Raw genomic sequence first — 21,973 nt, forward strand, 5'->3', positions numbered from 1 at the left:
ATCAAGGGTTCAAAACTCCCCATTCTCTAAAATATTGTAATATTTCGAATTCTTTACATTTTTATTTGCACATTGAAAAGAACAATGTACATGATGCTTAAGCATGTGGTTCAATTTCACTCGTCTATTAAGGGTTCAAAATTCCCTATCCTTTAAATTATTGTAATAGTTTCGAAGCTTTTACATTTTTATATGCACATTGAAAAGATCAATGTATATGGTGAGTTCCAAAATGAGGTCTAGAGGTCGTCGGTAACGGTGGGTAACGGTCGTAACAACAACAATGATGATAGTTTCTCGTCTTTTTATTTCTTAATCTCATTCTGGTGATTTGAAGTAGTAAATTTTGTCCAATGAAAATTTCTTTGGCAATAAATCAAAACCAAGAAAAACTAGTATATATGGCACATCTTAATTATCTGATAGTCTTGGTCTTAGGTCTACACTGCACAACTTTGCAGATATCTAATTCAATGACGTATTCTTGGTCATGTGAGAAGAACCTATGTCTTGGTCATGTCTCCACATATCACCCAAAGGCCAAAAGCATGCCTTCTCTCTGGTCTCACCCAATACGATAGATGAAGAAAAGGATTTCATATCTCTAACATTTATTTTTGTCGTAATATCTACTTTATACCTACCTCGAAGATTGGAAACCCACAAAAACTCTGATCAATGTTTTACAAATGCACGTCATAAACACAACTATTACTTCCAAGGTTACAGAACGATTACAGTATTCAAGAAGCAATTGTCTGTAACTCTGTCGGTGAAATAAAATTCCCGACAGAATACACTAAAGAAAACCAAGTAGAAACCGAAAAGAAAAGGAAAAGAATGAATTAATGCTGATGTTACAACAACAATTGGATGTTTCACGTTTCTGGATTGCCTAGGTGGATGTATCGATAACATGCCATGGTCATTAATCTCTACAGTCTCTGCCATCCGTCCAACGGTGGCAAATATGTGGGCAACAGAAGTTAGAGCAGTTCATGTGGCAATTCAGTCATGTTTTCCCTTACCTTTCCCTTCAACGCTTTTTGAGCCATCATAAGCGGAAAGGAAGAACGTACTCTGATTTTTCTGCATAAACCTGCATGACAATGAAAAAATTACTTGCAAGTGTGTACAAGCCAATAATTGAAGTGAGCTGCACCGAATTTGAAGAACATCGTCAAAATAAAAGTGACAGTGCACATGAAATACATCTTTACTACTTGGAAGGTAAACTAGAGTTCCCATCAACTTCTTCAGGTTTTCTAATTAAATGACGTCGACTCATCTTTTCCTCTAGTTTTAATTGATTACACAACCGAATCTGAAATTACTTGCAAATAACCAGGCACAACTCATTTTTTAAATTCGAAACTTCAAAAGAATAGTGAGGAAGTAGCAAAATGTGACAACGGTGATGATGCTTAAGTTTTCATCTATTCTTACGTCAGCTAAAATTGAGAAAACAGAAATATGTCCAAAAGGGTCATTTATGCAATGTATAAAGTTTGAGAGGATACCTGAGAAAATCAAGTAATTTCTGCTGCAAGTGGCTTTGTGTTTCCTCCTCGATGTTGACATATGCCAACAGCTCCGGCAACTTCACTGCAAACACCAGAAATCTGTCACTATTGCACAAAACTTAACTGACCACTTTCATGACAAAACATTTTTACTTTCAAATTTCACAAACCATCTATTGTTATGGTTGTCAGATCAGAAGAGACCTTTTATACAAACCACAAATTCGTAATGCAAAAGGAAAACATTAGAATTTCAAAATCAACAGCTTGGATTTGGTCTATGAGATTTTCTCCAGAAAGTTGTTGCCAGGGTCAAGGTCTAAGTTATGAATGAGATATTCATTAATTTACTGCACAAAGCCTGAACGAGACGTGGGAGACAGAAACACAGATAGAATAATATTAGGAGAAGTGTCCTTAAGCATTGCAGGAAAACGATTCTGTTGAAAAAGAAAATTCACATTAACAGTAGAACAAAGTTTTGAAGTTAATGTCCTTTCTGGAGAGAAGTAGTGGATTTTTGAAGAAAGTGATTACAAAAATTGCAAGGACTGTACTTGCACAGAGCACGAACCTTTTTTTTCTCCATTGCATGTGGTCCAATATCCTGTAGATAGGGTGTTGCGTTTCTACCCGGAGTCCTGGGTTCGAAACTCCCCCCTCCCCTAAAATATTGTAATAGTTTCGGACTCCCCCGCAAACCCACCTCCTAAAATAGTAAAATTTGAAGAAAAAAAAAAGGAACCTTCTTTTCACCCCCTCAAACCCCAACCCTTTCCAAATCCCAGCTTCTCCTTTACCCCCTAAACAAGACCCAAGGGACCTATAATATGTATATGGATACCTATGCTTTCTCCAAGCTTGCAATGTTTAAATTCAATGCAAGAGACATCAAAGCCACACATTCACCAGAGTCAACTAGTGGCATCAGTTGCCACAACACGTAGAACGCCAAAAACAACATACAGACCAGACAAGATAAAGAATAATAACATACAAACTTCAAAGAATCGACACTTATGGGTGATCATACCAAAGAGTCGTAGTAAATGTTCAGCGCCATATATTGTTGCCGGAGAGACATCACCTACAACTGCTTCAAGATACTGTTTGCGTTCCTTTTTGTATAAGAGCATCACTGGCAATGCCTTGTCAAAGTAACATCGTATTCCTTTCAGGATTTCACCAACTGGATCAGTCACCCTGTATAGATCATGTAATGATCAATATGCATACTGCAACTCCAAACGACATCTTACATTATACACAGAAGCCACAAGATTAGATTAGAGTACCATAATATTTATATGAGACATAATCATGTAGATTCAACTCATCACAAATTATATGTTATAGACACTAATTGATCCATGGGGCGACATATTTGTATATAAAAGTTTCAGCAAGAACTAAGCAACAGGAACAAACTGGCATATAACAAGAACAGGAAAGATAACAAAAAAAAACTAGTAGAAGAATAGAAAATACAAGACTTGGCTAAACTTACTTTCCATCCTTCTTTGTCCTGTAGTCGAGGTATTTCTGCAAAATGTCGTCTACAGTTGGAGAACGTGGAAGTTTTACAAGCTGCAGCAAAAAAATAAATTTCAGAAATCAATATAACTATGAAACACTGAAAACGGTCATTGAAAGCCGGGATAAAATTTCCATCAAGAGATGCAATGTGAAGAACCAAAAATATTTTTGATAGACATTTAACTTCAAAACCATCATGCTACATATTTGTCAAATGACAGTCACAAGAAGTTGTTTTCTAACAGTTCATACGCACCTTATCCTGCTGAGAAACAAATTCCCAGTCATCAACAAGTTGCTTCCTTAGTGTTGACGGAATTTGAATCTTGACAAGCTTTTCCAGTGCAGCAGTGTCCTTCTAACAATTAAAGGAACCCACAATCAGCCCAGCATCTTTTTAAATGTTAATAAGAAGACTTAACTAAGACCTGATGCGAATATTAAACAGTTCCGGAAGGTAGCATGAATCATATGTGAGTACAAGTATGCAGTATAGCATTGACAAAGAATAACTGAATATAACAAACAAAATAATCATCCATATTAGCAAAAGCAATATCAACATTTGGCAGGGAAAACTTATATCCCTGCATTTCCTATTTTCATCTTCTTTCAAATGGAAAAGCTCAACGGACCACCACTACGCTACGTGTACCTTAAAGCACAACAAAAGAACCACTGCAAAACTTTTTTATACATATAGCCTTATCACACACAAAAAATGAAACCAAGGAGTATGGCAAGTGAGAACAATCATCTGACAGTTATCTGGAAAATGGAAAGGAAAAAAAATTGCATGGTGTATTTAATACATGCCGCACCTCAGTGCCTGAATCATTCTTCCGCTTCTTCCCTTTAGCCACTGCAATAAAATTCAATATTGGTTTACTAAGAAATCCTTGATTTCTTTTTTATGCTTTGTCATATGTTTTTCAAGAAAAAAATCAAAGTAGAAGAAAAAGAAATCAAAAAGTAAAATCTACCGTTGTTCTTGTGGTCCTCTTTCTCTGCTTTTACATCTACAACAGAAACTGGTATCAATGAAAAACACAACAAAAATAAGGCACTCATAACGAATATCACATTGCCAAACATATCAAGATAGTAAACTTTCAATTGTTTTGGTCTATTTTTGGATAATATGTGTTCTACTAAATTCTCTAAACTGGTCAAGTGAAGAGAAATCTTTCAGTATTAAACTTTTTAGTGAATACCCTTAAAAAGAAATGATTGAATATCATCAGTTTCCAACAATTACATTCAGTTTAAGTGTTCTCTGGTGCTTGGAGCCTTGGACCATTGCCAAGCACATCTGTCATAGGGCTAGGACCATTCTAGTAAGGACAAACAACCATGAAACATAGTACAATTGTATACATACTAAATGCAAATGAGAGTGAAAGATTACAATAGTTAAGAAAGAGAAAACGCTTCGAGATGAGAGAGGGAGAGAGAGAGAGAGAGAGAGAGAGATTATGTGTGCGTGTGTTTCCCTCAACCAAATAATCCATTCGCTAATTCCCTTTTGCCAAAAGTACGTTTCCAGTGAAAATAAGTTTATAGAAATATGAATAAAGGTGCTAATACGCACATATGCCAACCAAGGAGGTATAAAGAATGAAAGGCAGTTGATATTCTGTTAATAAAGCCTTTAGGCACTAAAACAAAAGTAAAAAGGAGCGCAGCTAACCAGTAGAACTTTTTGGCTTTGTTTGAGCTGAGCGTCCTGATTTTGTATTCTTGTCCACGCCCTGTTTCTTGTCAAGAGCTTGCTGCTTCAATATATTATCTTCAGTATGTTTCAACAAGCGATCTCCACCTACCCATTCGTCCCAACTGTTGGCAAGATGTCCAAGCCACAGTAATGATTTCTGTATCCCTTTTTGAAAAGGGCAATTATTAACGAAAGAACATTTCTAGTATAGACTGTAAAACTTTATGGTAGTCTTTTAGACAACACATATCATATGTGAATCATTTGAGGATCACTTTGTGAATTATTGAGAAGTATTTGATCTTTATAACTAGAGAATACAAGCCTTGTTTCTTGTTACGAATTGTGATGAAGGTGCAAGCATGGAGTACGCTGCACCCCATGACGCAGGAATGATTACATAGCTCAGAAAGTTAAACAAAACATCATTTTTCAGAAGATACTAGAAAATATGTTTCATATGAAATTTCACATCAGAAACAAGATACTAGACTTTACGTACAACGAAAAAAAACTTTACCAGTTAAACTTAGCCATACTATGGGAGTCAAAACTTAAATTTGTTATGCATCAATATGTTGCCTTCCTAAAAGGGGATGCATGGGAAGCAATATAGAGGAATGTTTCAAAATATTAAATACAAGCGTTTTAGAGTCTTGAAAGAAACTACATCCAAAGATTTCAACTGCCCCAAATTCCACATAGCTGTTATCCAAATTGTAGATTTCTGGAGTTTTGCATCCTTGCCCCATTATTCCGAAGTCTAAACTTTGGAAAACTTAATGTGGTTGACAGAAGTAGAATAGAAGTTACAGAAACATACTCACTTTTTATTCCAACCCTGCAAAACACCAAGTTGTGCACCAGTTAGCATAATGTCCAGAAACTAGTTTGGTTACCCACATCTTGTCACCATAATATGCGTTCTTGTTCAAGAATGATTATCCAGAGAGAAGTTATTCAACTTACAAGGTAGTGAACAAAGTATCTCCATTCATTTTTCCTCAGCTCTGCCTTTTGAACCTAAAATGTGAAAGCTCAAAGTTGTTTAGATTGGAGCAACACAACGAGAAGTCACTCAATCAAGGAATAGAGTAGAATTTGGAGCAGTTTAAGTATTGGCACATAGCATATGTGAATTATGTTAATTTTGCCGAATAGAGGGTACAAAAATATCTAAAAGCACATTTCAAAAAAAATAATATATAAAAGCATATGTGAATTTTGTCCTTCCACAAAGAATTAAATCATATGTGTAAATGCATCAGCTGGATTGGAATTACAATTTATTTTGCATTTTTCATTAAGTAGACTGAGAGCCTGAAGTTGACGTAATCGACAAAAAAATCGCTGGAAAATCCTAGAACAAGGTTTAAACCATTTCTTGGTGAGTTATTTCATGATTGCAGGTAGGAATTCCAAATTAAAATTGAACCAACCAATCAAATCAACAACTGCCCTGAAAAATCAATAGCTATATAAAACTTTCCTTCTTCCTTTGTTTCTTGTTTGGTAAAAAATAAACACCTAAAAGAAGTCAATTGTGAACAAAGACTAAAGATTACAAACCCTAAAACCCTAAAATGCAAATTCCAACCCATTCCAACAAAGCTTAACAAAATTCAAGAACTAAAAGAAAAGCACCATAATTTGGAAAGCTAGGACAAAAAGATAGAGAAATGGAGGTCGGGGGAAGAGAAATGGAAGGTCCTTGTGTTTGCCTTGGCTTCGTAGATGCGAGGGCCATGGTAGGCGAGGATCTTCTCGCCCTCGGAGTAGAGGCTGGAATTGGAGGGAGGAGCGTCGCCGTTGGAGGTGTCGCCGTCGGTGACGGAGTCGTCTCTCGATGAATTTCCCATTTTTGGCAGAGCAGCGGTGGCCGGAGGGGTTCAGCTCCTTCTCTCAGTTGAGAAGTTGAGAGGAGGGAGGGAGAGAGAGGAGCGGTCACACTGTTGAGCTTTGAGAGTGACCGGTTGCAGCGGGTGTTCAAATTAAAGTGCAAGATGTGATCCGATTTGTCACTATATTATACTTGGGCCTCTCCTTTGGCCCAGAGAGGCGCATGAAAACTACGGTGATGTGTGTTTTTTTTTTTTGTAAGACTTTTAAAGAAAAACCCGCGATAATGTTTATTTTAACGAAAAATCATATTTTTACACTAAAAAGTTAAACCTGGTACTATTTATTTTACTTTTTATTTTGTCCTTATCGTTAAAACTCAAAGTTTTCAAGCTTTTTCATTAGTTTTCCTTTCTTTCTTTTTTTCACAGAAAATTGCAATATACAAGGTTCTTCAAATTAATAAAGGGTAAATTACATAATATTTCCTTAAGCTTGATGTCTATTACTATTACAATCTCATACAACATATTTAAAACATTTCACTTTCATACATTTACTTATCATTTTATTTTAATTTCATACATCCGTTAGAAAATCTGTTAAGTAAACCGTTAAGTGATGACGTGGCCAATATAGGATCTCCATTTGTGCTGACATGACTACCACATTTGTGTCACGTGGCTAAATACTTAATAAAAATTTTAAAATATTAAAATAACTATTTAAAGAAAAGTTATAAAAATTTATTTAAAAAAAAAAAAAACCCCAGTCCCCTTCGTTTTCCCCAAAATCCCCACCCTCCCAACCCCCATCACCCACCCCTGCCCCTATCCCCACCACCCCAGCAACTGCTAGTTCTAAAACCACCACTACCTATCTCAAAAAGCATCAACCTTCGACCAAGGAACCTGTTTCTGCCGCCTCCCCTTCAATTTCAAATCCAAACCCACCTCCAGCTACCGCCAAGAATTCAACTTCGACAGCTGCAAGGTGGAAATTTGGTGGGTGCGACTAGTAGCATATCAGAGTACTTGATAGAGACACTTCCAAGCTGGCACGGTGAGGACTTTCTTGATTTTTTTTCTGCCCCTTTGGTTTCTCTAAGGTTAGCATTGATTGATCTCGTTCTTCCCTATAATATTTTGAAATTTCCGTCCAGAACTGATGGGGCAGGACAACCCATTCTTCTTCATCCTCCTTAACACACAGCCAAATCCACAAAAAATCAAACCCTCCAAACTCCAAAAACAAAACCCAGATCGTAAATTGAGAGAAGAAAAAGGAATTTTGATGTGTTTAAGGAGGAAGAGGAAGGGGAACAAATGAGGGAGTGAAGGTTGGAAGGAGGATCAGGAGAAGAGGAGGAGGGCCCTATAGAAACTACTCGACAAAAGATTGAAGAGCTCCGTGTTGGAGCTACTTTGCCGACGTACTAGGGGAAGAGCTCGGCGGGGAGGTTCTCGTCGAAGATGGAGGCGCAATGGAGAGGGAAATGGTTGCAAGTGATGGGGGATGAGAGATGGGAGAAGTGGGTGGGCTCGGGTAAGGGTGGGTGATGGGGATGGGAGAAAGGGATGGGCTCGGGTGGGGAAGAAGAACAGGATTTTATGATTTTTATTTTTTGATTTATTAATTATTATTATTATTATTTGTTCAGAAGATATAGGTTTTTTTTTATTTTTTTTTTTATTTTTAATTTTGCCTGGTGGCACACAGGTGGCAGCCATGTGGTACGAATGTGGCAACCATGTCAGCTTCTAACGGATCAATAGATGGAAAATGTAATGGAGGTATTATATTGAAATAAAATAGTAGATGATGTATGAAAGTGAAATGTTTTGAAGATGCTGTATGGGGTTGTAATAGATCTCAAACCTAAGTGGGTATTATGTAATTTACCCATTAATAAATTGTCCGGCAATATATTTATTTAAAGAATATTTAGTAAAGAGTTTGAAAATAAAATTTGAGCTCATCAAATAAGATAAAGTTAAATATTATTCTTAAAGTGAAATATAACATTTAAGGAGTTAGATGACTTTTTAGAAATTCTCTTAAGATGGAAGTGGTTTGGATTGATAGCCGTAAGCAATAAAAAAAAATTACTTTGTCGTAATTAATAAGGTTAACAATAGTTTTTTTAATAGAACTGTCAACGCTCAAAATTAGTAAGGTTAACAAAAGACCAGAATGGTTGTGTGTTGGTATTTGATGGGCTTGGGGTTTAGAGTAACAAGAATTGAACCACAATATTTAAGTGGTTCACCTTTGAAAAATGGGATGTCCATTGAGTCTCCCTTATATATTGAATAAGAGGTTACAAATAGTTGTCAGCTTAATACAATCTCTTTTTTCTCTCAATTTGTCCATTGAGTCTCCCTAATCCCCAGCAGTGGCGTCAATTTCTTGATAGAATTTTTAGTACATACGCAAATAAGGTTAAAATCACACCAAATACTTGTAAGAGTACAAGGTAGTTGTGGTATATATGCTCATGCAATGTCGTTTTCCACAAGGATTATTCAAATAATTTATGTAAAACCAATTCCTAATTAATTACTTAAAAAGGGAATTTGAGAGAGGTGATTATGAACTTTTGTAATATTAAAAATTGTTGATGCACAAAATCAGTGAGGACTTTGGTACAACAGAAATTGTTAAGTTTGTGACATTCGCTAGATTACTCCGATCACTAGTGTGGATAAGTATGTAAATGGATAGAGATAGGGAAGCAAACACAAGATGTACGTGGTTCACCCAGATTGGCTACGTCCACGGAGTAGAGGAGTTCTCATTAATTGTGAAGGGTTTACACAAGTACATAGGTTCAAGCTCTCATTTTGTGAGTACTAGTGAATGATTTAGTACAAATGACATTAGGCAATATTGTGAGAGAATGATCTCTATTTATAGAAGAGAGTTTCTAGTTTCATTCTGATATTGACACGTGTCGTGTTGTGACTGGCTTCTGATGTTGACATGTGTCGCGCTATGATTGGCTTCTGATGTCGACACGTGTTGCGCTGTGATTGGCCTTCTGGTTGGAGGGAAACTCTTCTGGGTCCTTGACGGTATAACGTTGACTGGTGTTCAGTAGTTTCGGGATTAGTCAAGTATGGTACAAACAGTGCTCCCCTAAGTTTCCGAGTGAGGGAAACTCCTCGGTTGGGGACTTGCAAGATCCAAGCCATTGAGTAATCACGAAACTTCTAAGTACCGAAGTGTGGTATCATTTCACTTGCCTTATATGTCTTATATGTAGATGTGGCATCTTCTCTGGAAGTATTTTTCCTCCATCCAAGGGTGGTATCTTTAACCAATGAAGATGCACAAGGTAATGTATCAATTTCACTTGAAGCTTACTTGTAGTTTTGGGCTTGGTCAAGTGCGATACAAAACCCTATAGTAGGAGTCCCCCAAGTCACCGAGCTAGGAGATTTGCCGAATGAGGTAACAGACAAGGTAAGCAACCAGACTTCCAAGCAAGCAACCTGGATCGGAGGTTCGACTTCAGCTTCCGGGTGATTGTTCTCCTTCTCTTTGTGTCGTAAACAGCAACAAAGATAAGGAGAAGCAAATGGATAAGAGATGATATGAGATACTTTTGCTTTTGAAGAAGTAACTTTCCACAGGTTTATTCTTGAATTGGGCTGGAGGGTTTTATGGTTTCCTCCAGAGTATAAGGCCGACTCAAGAATTTGAGAGTCAAAATAAGTCCATCAAATCTAGAGTACGTTCGACCCTAATGATATGGGATATTTTTGCTGTCGACAAAGTAGTGGGTGTGGTATGGCGAAGCTTTGCTCTTTGGCAATGGTGTAAGCGAAAGGTTGTTGAAGCTTCTCGAGTTCTCCGAATAGGGCAGCGATGCTGGGTTTGGATTTGATTTAGACTTCTCTGTCTGGGTTGTGTGGTTCTGTAAGAATGGCATCGTGCTGTAGTGATCTGTTCCAGCTTATCATTGATCATTCTACATCAATCTCTTACAACATTTGTCCCTGATGCAGGAATGGAATGCAACCTTTACATTTAAATGGTCCTTCAGAGCACTACTTCTCAGCGACTCATCCATGTGTGGCAGCTTCAGTGTAAAGTGTCAATATCGTATCAACCGTTATGAGGTATTTATCGAATGACTTCGTTACCTTGACAACAGTTGAGGATGAGTACTCGAGAGCAATGTTAGGCAAACAACCATGCAAAGATTCTGGGCAATCAGTTCTAAATCGGAAGTTTGATTTCAGGTTCCGACTGATTGCGTTTTTTCTCTTTATCCTGCAGGTAAGAGCAAGTGCAAAGGAAAGACAGGAAAAAAACATGATATGTGATACTCTTGCTTTTAACCCTGATGATATGAGATACTCTTGCTCTGGTGTGGCTTGTTTGCATAAGTATTATCGGGGGGGGGGGGGGGGAGGAAAGAAGCTGGGTATTTGGAGAGACTTTGCTAGGAGTGCCTTCTCGGATGTGAATAAAAGTTGAGCATTTTTTTTATTTGCAAGTATGCCTGGCTATGGAGGATGAAGGTCGACATATATAGGAATTGTCCCAACAGCAAGTAGTAACGCTGTTCCTTTACCTTTCTCAGTCATAGCAATGTAGTAGAAGCTGTAAGATTCACGTGTTTTAACTTTGTCAAAGCACTTTGAAAAAATGGTCTGTGGTATCTGGAAAGCTGATGTTGCGTGTGAAGATTGCAGACAAGCTTTATCCAAGGAAATCTGGCTCTCGAAGTTCGAAGAGCGGTGCCTTTTCGGTTTTCGAACAAGCAGTCATGTCGGGGATTTGGCTCTCGAGATTTGGAGAACGGTGTCTCTTCGATTTTTTAGAAAGCAATCTTGTTGGAAGTCTGGCTTTTGAGATTCGAAGAGCGATGCCTCTTCGATTTTTGAGAAAATAATCATGTTGGGAGTTTGGCTCTTGAGATTCGGAGAGCGGTGCCTCTTCAATTTTTGAGAAAGTAATCTTGTTGGGAGTCTGGCTCTCGAGATTAAGAGGGCGGTGCCTCTTCGATTTTTGTGCAAGTAATCCTGTTGGGAGTCTGGCTCTTGAGATTCGGAGAACGGTGCCTCCTCGATTTTTTAGCAAGCAATCTTGTTGGGAGTGTTTTCTCAAATGTGAGTAAAGGTTAGACATTTTTGCCAGTCTGCCTTGCCACGGAGCACTGAGGTTGACACATATAGGGACTTTCTAGTTATCAAGCAATGGTGCTGTTCCTTTACCCTTATGGGTAATAGTAAGGTAGCTGGACCTTCAAAATTTATATATCTAAACATTGTCAGAGATTTTTGGCCAAGTTATCTGTGGTACCGGAGGAGCTGATGTTGCATGTGGAGAGTGGTGCCTCTTCAAAATCCAAAGAGTGGTGCCTCTTTGATTTTTGAACCAACAGCCATGTTACCCTTTCTTTTATAAGGGCACCAATTGTGTGCAAGAAGTACATTCAGAGAGTTATTGCTTGTAGGAATTTTCCCCTTATTTTTGTACTTCAGAGATTTATTGGACCTTATTTCTCCTTTATCATTTCCTAAAATGTCTGGCCCATCTGACCGTAGTTTTGACTTGAACTTTGGTAAAGAGGCAGCTATGTCTCCTCAAGACAACATATGACGTCCATCCTTCTTATCCTCTACTGGTCCTCTTACCGTTGGGGACTCTGTGATGAAGAATGATATGACCGCTGCGGTGGTAGCTAGGAACCTTCTCACTTCCAAAGATAACAGACTACTTTCCAAACGGTCTGATGAGTTGGCTGTTAAGGATTCTTTGGCTCTCAATGTTCATTGTGCAAGTTATGTGTCTAATATGGCTCAATGCCTATATGCTCGAACCTGCCAAGTTGAATCATTGGCGACTGAAGTGATAAGTCTCAAATAAGAGATCAGAGGGCTTAAGCATGAGAATAAACAGTTGCACAGGCTCACACATGACTATGCTACAAACATGAAGAAGAAGCTCGACTAGCTGCAGGAATCTGATAGTCAGATTTTACTTTATCATCAGAGGTTTGTGGTTTTGTTCCAAAGGCATTTATTGCCTTCGTCTTCTGAGGCTGTACCGCGTAATGAAGCTCCAAATGATAAACCTTCGGTGCCTCTTCCTTCTGGGGTTCTGCCCAGTATTGAGGCTCCGAATGATCACCTTCCAGTGCCTACTCTTTCTGGGGCTCTGCCGACTGCTGAGATTTCTCCTGAGCAACCTTTGTGAAGACTCCCTCTTGTTTGTTTATTTTGATTCATGTATATGTACATATTTGTAACTTATCGGAGATATCAATAAATAAGTTTTGCTTCATTTCAATGTATTGTGTTAAATACACCAAAGCCTTCTTCACTAAGTTCTTTGAATTTTTCTTTTGTTGAAGCTTGTATGTTGAAGTTTTGTGAGTGAAGCATGTATGTTGAGGTAGTGCTTCCTTAATTTCCCGAGTGAGGAAAACTTCTCGGTTGGAGACTTGAAAAATCTAAGTCACTGAGTGGTTGTGAGACTTCTGAGTATCAAGGTGCAATAGCATATGGTAGGGGTCCCCCAAGTCTCCAGTCGAAAGAGTTGACGAATGAGGCATTTCCTTTCTAAGTGGTAGCTCAAAACTCCTCATTCATATATATTTGTTATGAAAGTTGTTACGCCTAAAGAAGATGAGGCCTAGGCAATTTTTTTTTTATTTTTTTATTTTTTTATTTTTTTTGAACTTCCAAAATATATATATATATATATATATATATATATATATATTTTAAGCTTTGGTGTTGAAGTTTTGTGGGTGAAGCTTTGAGGTTGAAGCTTTGTTGGGTACCATGAATTGATTCTGCTTCACACTATCTTGATCAAGAGTGTGTGAAGCTTTTGTAGGTGAAGTTTTTGTGTTGAAACTTTGTAGGTGAAGCTTTTGTGGGTGAAGCTTTTGTAGGTCAAGCTTTTGTGGGTGAAACTTTTGTAGGTCAAGCTTTTATGAGTGAAGTTTTTGTAGGTGAAGCTTTTGTGGATCAAGCTTTTATGGGTGAAGCTTTTGTGGGTGAAGGTTTTGTAGGTGAAACTTTTGTGTTGAAGCTTTTGTAGGTGAAACTTTGGAGTTGAAGCTTTGTAGGTCAAAGTTTTGTGGGTCAAGCTTTTGTGGGTCAAGCTTTTGTAGGTGAAACTTTTGTGTTGAAGCTTTGGAGTTGAAGCTTTATAGGTGAAGCTTTTGTAGGTGAATCTTTGAAGTTAAAGCTTTGTAGGTGAAGCTTTTGTTGGGTAGCATGAATTGATTTTTGCTTCACACTATCTTGATCAAGAAAGTGTGAAGCTTTTGAGAATTTGTAGTTGTCCTCCATTGATGAAGCTTTGTTGAATTTCCCAATTTCCTTTTTTTTTTTTTGGGAAAATTAGGAATTTGAAAATGTGGGAGAGACAACATATACAAATTTTGCTTCCACACTGTGAGCAAGAGATTGTGATGCAAGCCACACCTTGTAGTAGTCGAATGTTTGGATGAACCATATAAATCGAATTTGCTTCGAACAGTCTTGATCAAGAGTGTGTGAAGTTTTCTACGAGTTGTAGTTGCCTTTCATTGATGAAGCTTTTGTTGGCACCATAAATTGGTTTTGCTTCACATTGTCTTGATCAAGAGTGAGTGAAGCTTTTGAGAATTGTGGTTGAACTCATTTGATAAAGCTCTTGTTGGTATCATAAATTGGTTTTGTTTCACACTGTCTTGATCAAGAGTGTGTGAAGCTTTTGAGAATTGTGGTTGAACTCCTTTGATGAAGCTCTTGTTGGCACCATAAATTGGTTTTGCTTCACACTGTCTTGATGAAGAGTGTGTGAAGCTTTTGAGAATTATGGTTACCCTCCATTGATGAAGCTTTTGTTGGCACCATAAATTAGTTTTGCTTCACACTGTCTTGATTAAGAGTGTGTGAAGCTTTTGAGAATTGTGGTTAAACTCCTTTGATGAAGCTCTTGTTGGCACCATAAATTAGTTTTGCTTCACACTGTCTTGATCAAGAGTGTGTGAAGCTTTTGAGAATTATGGTTGCCCTCCATTGATGAAGCTCTTGTTGGCACCATAAATTGGTTTTGCTTCATACTGTCTTGATCAAGAGTGTGTGAAGCTTTTGAGAATTGTGGATGCCCTCATTGATGAAGCTAATGTGTTCACCTCTTCCCCCCTCTTTTATATTTTTTTATTTTTTTATTTTTTTTAAGGGGAAGAAGGGGTGTTGCAAGTTTGAAATTTGAAAACTTCCTAGCTTATATGGAAGTTTGAAGACTTTCCATGTAGGGTTTTCTCATGGTTTGAATTTTGAATTTTGAATTTCTTTAGCCATGTTGAACCCTATAAGAATGATAAGTTTCCACTATTTTCATTGTCTTCATTTGCTCATTTTGTAGTGACTTTTGGAAACAGAGTGCTCTTATAGTTAAGAGGGATTCCAACATTGCTTTGCACCATCTTCAGGTTGGTAGTCTTCTCCACTAGATCACATGCTTTCATTCTTGTTGAATTGTTTGAGTGTTCATGTATTTGGTTGACAACATAATGAATTGATTGAGCTTTTCTCCATGCCCTAGGAACTTCCTTATGTTTCGATCTTTCATGTGGTGATAGAGTTTGTTTCTGTTTGTTGTAGATGTCAAAGTTTGGAAGTCCTAGTGATGGGGGCTCCCTTAACTCTAACTCTAGGTTTGAGCTTGCAATGTTGGAGTCTTCAGGGCCTTTGTTGGAGTCTTATACAAAAAATTCGAGATTGGGTGATCTTCACAATTGACAAGCCTTAGCCAATATTGGTTCTTCCTTCTTCATGTCAGTGGGTGAGGGGGTTGTTTGTGACGTCATACCCATATTTCACTCTGAGTTCACAGCAGAACATTTAGTGCAAAACTTGTTAGATAGCGAAAAGTAGCTTGAGGCCCTAAGGCAGTCATGTAGTATCCCCCGTAGTGTAGGAATGCGTTTGGTGCATCATGAAGAATTGTCCTCTGAACCGCCCAAGGATCATGTTATGTTCTATACCCAGATATTATTAACTTTAGGGGTGAAGCTGCCTTTGCACCCGTGGTTGCAACGGATGTTGTCTTTCATTGGATATGTGCCTGGGCAACTCTACCCTGGTTTTTAGGATACCTTGATCGTGATTTATATTATTTGGATGGAATGTGGGTTAGGTGAGCCTTCCTTTCATCAGTGGCGCTATTGCTATAAGATGCGTCCGGTGAAAGCATGCACTGGGTATGCCGAGTGCATGTCGGAGTGAGAGATAGCGTATTGTCTTTGGTAAGAAAAAAACGTACTGCACTTGGAAAAACCATTGGTGCTATCTTTATAATGATTGGGAGTATGCTAAAGGTGTCACGCCTGAGCGACGTGTTCCTACTCACTTCCAGATTGTAGGTTCTAATGTATCCATTGTTTGCATTATTTGCTATTTGTTGTGATTTTCTCTTGCTTCTAACATTTTTTCTTCGTGCAGTGACGCGATAGACCATCAAGCTGTCTGGACGGGAGCTAGCTGATGTAGAGAATGTGTTAAAGGTGCCCAAAGAGGATAGACATTTGGGCAAGCTACGACCCTTATTTCGAAAGTACGGTTTCCAATCCCTAGTGTCGGAGTGCCAGAGACGAGCAAGTAAGTTTTGTCTTTCATTTCGCCTCCTCTTTCTTTTACAAAGTTGCATTCCTTACTTTGATTTTTCTTGTTCAGTGGAGAAAGTGGGTGATGCGAAAATTATCTTAACACACAAATTTAACCCTCTTTTGACAACTGTAGTACAAGTATAAGTAGGGATCGTTCTGGACCGGGGATTAGGAGGGCTTGCTAATAACCTCTAAACTGACTCAAAAACATAAAACTAAACTTAAAAACACTTAACAAGACTCACAAGACTCAAAGCCAACTTAAAATACTCAAAACAGCTTAAAATAACCAAATAAACTTAAACTAGACACTAGGAATGACTTTGGACGAAAATTGACTTTTACTTAAATCAAAACACTTAAAAACACAAACTAAAACAGATTTGAAACACTTTGAAACAAGAAACTAAAAGGGGGGTTTTGATTTGGATGAAGTTGAAACAAACAAACAAGTATGAAAAACTAGACGGATTGTAAAACGAATGTGAGAAATAAGATGATGGATGGGATAGCTAAAGGCTTTTTCTCCACACATGACATGTATGCAAATAACTCGATTTCCAGTTACTACTTCATTGAATTATGAACAACAATGCTCCAAATTAACCGTGACATCACTAGTTAACTCTCAGATTTTCCTTGTTTTATTGGATTGGATGACATCATTCGACAACCCAAAACATTCTTCTAAAGTTCCCTACATGACATCATAATAGAGATACAATCAAAGATCATTACGTTTAATGAAAATCATAAGCATTGACAAAGCACTTGCAACTATGACATCATGTCACTCATGCTAGGAATTGAACTTAACGCGATCGTTTATAAGCGACCCTCACTACATGTGAATATAAGTTTGTAACGATTATGTGAAACTTCCTTATATTCTAGCAACAGATTTATGCATGCCAATTAAGTGTCGACCCTTAATTAACAAATACAAATAAGTTATCAATCAAATAGTTAAGTCAATTGCATTCACAATTCAAGAGTTCATAACTGGAATTTATCAAATTATATTGCATACATAATCATGGCTTTGAAATCACCCCTAGCCAAGAGGGGTTTAGCCACTCATATTTACAACAAAACGAAAGGAAATAAATTTAAACATTAGAAACAAAAGAAAGAAAACACCTAAACGCTCAAACGATCCAAGTTGGACAGCAAACACGTCCAAGCACTTTCATTCCCTTCCTTTGCTACGGCATAAGGTGTTGGTGAGTGTTTGAAGGTTTGTTTGTATGGAGGAATGAATGTGAAGATGAATGGATGTGTTTGAATGAAGGTTGTGTTGAAATAGGAGTGAATGATCTAACCAAGTATGAACTCAATTTATGTTACACGCACTTCCTTTTATAGAGGAAATACATGGCAATGGAGGGGAACATGGAGTGGTGTAGCAATTGAGTGCAATGATGCATGAAATATGAAATGATGGAGGGAACAATGAATGGTGTAGCAATTGAGTGCAATGATTCAATGTAATGATGCATGAATCTGAAATGATGGAGGGAACAAGGAATGGTGTAGCAATTGAGTGCAATGAGTGGTGTTTGAAATGATTCAAAGGTGAAAGTGAAGTGATGATGCAAAGCATGATGGTAAAATGGAGTGGTGTTGCAGCTAGGGAACATGAATGATGGTGCACATGGTAGAGAAAGGAAATGGAGGTGGAATGATGCAACAAATGAGTCAATGGAGGGAACATGGATGATGATGCACGACATAGGAATCCAAAGGGAATGCAATGGTGGTGCACGACAATGATGGAAAGGTGAATGGTGGAGTGACACCCCTTTGTGGATGAGCTCTTTGTCCTTTTTACATTAATTCTTCTTTCTCTTTAACATATTCCTAGCCTCTTTAGTCTTCAATTTCGTCCATCCACCTTGCTCCATGCATGTGCTATTCATTCCAAGCCCAAAACTGCTCCAAAATGCACCAAAATGCATCTTATTGCTTCATAAGGCCTATAGACCTACAAACACACGAAAATAGCTTAAAATACATAATTAACTAAGAAATAACAACATAAATGCATGAGAACAAGCTAACTCAGTCGCATAAATATGCTCTTATCAGTGGGCAAGAAAGGGGAGACTAGCGCCAAGAAAGGGAAAACACCCATGTTAGTTCCCGTAGACGACATTTTGTTTCACAAGGGAGCTCGTAAGCACCGGGTGAGGCCAACCCCTAAACCTAAGTCACAAGAGGAGGTCCTCAAGATTGCTGCCTCAAAGAAGGTTGAAGTTGAAGCCATCGGGTGTGCTACTGCCATAGTTGCAGAGGAGGAGAGACGACTGTTGCCTCATCTTCCTACCATAAATCCTATATTTCCTTCAACCATGGAGTCTACTGACCAAGAAGGTGGCCCTAGCTGTAGCCGTAAGAGAAAGTATAAGGAAGAGGTTGGCAACATTCATTGGAAGGACTTGAAGGTTGCCATGCAACCAAGTAGTTTTAGGTATGTCAATAATTGCCTGGCAGAACGTCGATCCACTGTTGATGAGCTTGGCGAGCCGCTAGATGAGAACAAATCAGATCGTGACCAGATGATGAGGTTATCTTCTTATGTAAGTGTTACTCTGTCTTTTCTTTGCTTTCTCCCCTCTTTTTCCTGGTAGTAACGATCATCTTGTCATGTAGGTCATGGCCGAGTACGATGACAGATTATCAGAGGTCGAGCGGTACAAGGTAAAGTTTAAAGAGAATAAGCAGCTTGTGAATGACACCAAAAAAACGAGCAAAGCTTTGGCTGATGCCATCCGCCTTAAGGATGAAAACTTTGAGAGTTTGAAGAGGCGGAATGGTGAGAACATGAGGCTCAAGAAACAATTGGAAGCGACTAAGGAACAGTTTGAGACAACCATCCTTGAGGTTTCCAAGGTTAAATGGGAGTTGGATAGTGTATTGGTTGAGGTTTCTGGGCTGAAGAAGAGTATCCTAACTGAGAAGGATGCTGCTGTGCAGGAGTTCTTAGGTTCCCAGGCCTTTCACGATGCCTTTAGACCTCACTGCATCCGGGCGGCTAATTTTGAGAAAAGGAAATGGATGACCGTCCTTGAGTGTTACGACAATGGAAGCATTATCCGAAAGTACCGTGATGAGATGGATGAGTACCGACAAAAGGGTGAAGCCTTCGTCCTCGCAGTTGATCCTAGTAGTGATGATGACTCTGATAATGAGGCTAGTATCAGTGAGCAGTCTCAGGAGAGTGAGGATGGTCCTGGAGATGCTGAGGAAGGTGGTGATGGCAATGAGGTTGAAACGCAGAGTGATATTGTCAAGGGTTCGGCCTCAGATGAGGATGACTCATAGTGCCCTTTTTTCTACATGTACTCTGGATGTACTAGTTTGTTGTTTGTGTGGCATGTGCCATGTACTCTGGATGTACTAGTTTGGTGTTTGTGTGGCATGTGTCATGTACTCTGGATGTACTAGTTTGTTATTTGTGTGGCATGTGCCATGAACTCTGGATGTACTAGTTTGTTGTTTGTGTGGCATTGTGCATCAACAAAAATGAACTTTAATTAAAAACTAAGAAATTCGTCCAAAATTAAATAAGAAATTCGTCCAAAATTAAAAAGATAAAAGAAAAGAGTTTTTGAAAATCAATTTATAAAAGCACTAGGGTTTCCCCTCACTCTAACAATCATATGTATTTTTACCAATAACTTATGATTTACACATGCAACTTTGAAGGCTAGGTTTTCCTAAAATAAGTCCTACTCAGAAACTCTCAAATATAGAACGTATATCTAATATGCAACATGTCCGGACGTTCGAATCGAACATGAAAATGAAAGACTTATTTAGATTTGTAAAAACCCTTGGAAGAACCATGCAACGCTTAAGATGTGGTGTTCATCCTAAGTGAAATTATAATTATTAACCACAAGAAGCCATTGCCAATTTCAAGGAACCTTCCGATCAAAATTGCATCAAATTACTTTTCTAAAGATCGTAATGGTGAACAGGCATTAAGATAATTAGATAGTTTAAGCACATTAATTAATAATTCAAGGCATGCATGCATAAAATACAAGCAATTAAATAAAAAAAAAATACATATTCATGCTAAGGCTCAAGGCTTCACACTAGCAAAACAGATTAGTTACGCATATTCATAGATAAACTCAAAGTAAATATTATTATGAAGAAGAAGATTGAAAACACCTTAAAGTAAAAGTCTAAAATTCTTCAAGAACCCTAGCCAAGTTTCAATCTCCCCAAATTGCATAGTCGAAGAGAGAAAGCAAGGGCGGAGTCAAATACAAGGCTACCCTAGGCTATAGCCTAGGTAGTTTTTGTGGGTACAAACCAATTATTCCTTATATTTCATTTATTTTTATATTCATTTCACTATTAGCCCATGTATCTTTTTTATTTGTTTACTTCATTAACCAATACTATTTATTTCTTAAATAACAAAATCTATTTTACACTTCATATACTATCCATTTATGGTTAATCGTGACAATAATTACTTACTTTAATAGTGCTTTTAATTCTTTTCAAAAGCAACTTGTGCATGTTTCAAATTTTGAATTATTTTGTGCATGATTTTTATCTTTTTAAAAAAGTTTTACAATGTGTTAACCTTTTTCTATTTATTTATATATACATTTGTCATATTAAAGGTTGATGAACATAGAATAATTGGACGAGCTTTGCTTATAAGATTAACATATGGTCATTTTTTTTAAAACCAACTTTTTTTATAGTTCTTAGCTAGCCCACCAGCCGAAAATTTTCTGGCTCCGCCCTTGAGAGAAAGCTAGGGCCTGCCAAAGACCTTATTTATACTACATAAGTTATCCAGTCATTCCTAATAAAAGTCATAAAATCCAACTAGGAAACCAAATAAAAATAAAATATACTATAAAATAAAATCCCAATTTAACTAGGAGAATCTGCAATGAATCTTTCCAGCCACGTTTTAGACCTAAATCTCCTCCAAATCTGGCCCATGATAACTTATTTTAAATATTAGAATAATCTGAATACATATCCAGAATGGGCCGAATCCAAAATAGACCATCTTGGGCTCCAAAATTCCGGAATCAAGCCCAAAATGTCACTTTTCTAGCACTATGCACTGCTTCTTTATTCTATCGCCAGAAAACAACCGCTTGGTTGAAAAATCTTATATTTTGACATGATAAAGCTAAGCAACTCATGAACATCCACCAATTAGAATAACTCCAAAATTCATCCATTTGATCATGTTTTTCCCTAGAGGAAGTCGAAAGTCCTATATTGAAAATACAATTCAAAATATCAAAATTCTTCCAAAATAATAACCAAAATAAACTAAGATAGGGTTGAAAAAAAACGAAAAAAAAAAACTAAGATTAGGATAAAATATGTAATATAATATTGACTCATAAGTCTCCTTAGCATATCTTGAGGAGAACAATGTTTTAGTTTTTAGAGTTGATGCAAAGACTCCTCTTTGACGAATACAACATTCATTAAGAATAAATTAAGTGAATAAATAATATTTTTAACTACACCTGTATTAAATTATAATCCCATAAAGTTAAATTGGTTTGGTTCCAACTTTATAACTTTATAGAAGTTTTACTTAGATGGTTGCAACATAACAATATCGAATTGGTAATGAAAATGCTCGCATTTGTCAGTTTCTCTCGTTTCAAGTTGAAGCAAATGTGTGTATTGAAAGATTTTGTCGTGAGATACAGATTTTGAAAGCAATCTAAATCCAACTAT

General features: G+C 37.5%; 2 protein-coding genes and 1 long non-coding RNA gene across 7 annotated transcripts; 2 read left to right on the top strand and 1 right to left on the bottom strand.

Annotated features, from left to right (window-relative positions):
- Window positions 1-696: 696 nt before the first annotated feature.
- Window positions 697-6,799, bottom strand: LOC126604461 (protein MRG1-like). 5 transcript variants are annotated; one of them, XM_050271742.1, is made up of 11 exons: window positions 6,495-6,799; window positions 5,743-5,796; window positions 5,601-5,614; window positions 4,750-4,895; window positions 4,043-4,078; window positions 3,881-3,921; window positions 3,316-3,414; window positions 3,031-3,110; window positions 2,557-2,726; window positions 1,521-1,605; window positions 697-1,099 (listed from the first exon to the last, which is right to left on the bottom strand). In XM_050271742.1, exons 1-11 carry the CDS (start codon window positions 6,630-6,632, stop codon window positions 1,009-1,011), a joined length of 954 nt encoding a protein of 317 aa, XP_050127699.1. In that variant the 5' UTR covers window positions 6,633-6,799; the 3' UTR covers window positions 697-1,008. The 5 variants fall into 5 exon arrangements, with proteins under 5 accessions (XP_050127699.1, XP_050127684.1, XP_050127694.1 ...); XM_050271727.1 differs by having other exon boundaries at window positions 4,043-4,090; XM_050271737.1 differs by having other exon boundaries at window positions 3,316-3,417; window positions 6,495-6,795.
- A 571-nt stretch (window positions 6,800-7,370) lies between these two features.
- LOC126604525 (uncharacterized) lies at window positions 7,371-7,924 on the top strand. The gene is made up of 2 exons (XR_007616677.1): window positions 7,371-7,674; window positions 7,775-7,924. It is a non-coding gene; the product is annotated as an uncharacterized LOC126604525 (long non-coding RNA).
- An 8,280-nt stretch (window positions 7,925-16,204) lies between these two features.
- Window positions 16,205-19,558, top strand: LOC126604451 (uncharacterized). The gene is made up of 3 exons (XM_050271707.1): window positions 16,205-16,226; window positions 18,335-18,813; window positions 18,887-19,558. Exons 2-3 carry the CDS (start codon window positions 18,367-18,369, stop codon window positions 19,556-19,558), a joined length of 1,119 nt encoding a protein of 372 aa, XP_050127664.1. The 5' UTR covers window positions 16,205-16,226; window positions 18,335-18,366.
- Window positions 19,559-21,973: the final 2,415 nt, after the last annotated feature.

The sequence above is a fragment of the Malus sylvestris genome, chromosome 2, assembly GCF_916048215.2.
Source record: "Malus sylvestris chromosome 2, drMalSylv7.2, whole genome shotgun sequence".
Taxonomy (NCBI): domain Eukaryota; kingdom Viridiplantae; phylum Streptophyta; class Magnoliopsida; order Rosales; family Rosaceae; genus Malus; species Malus sylvestris.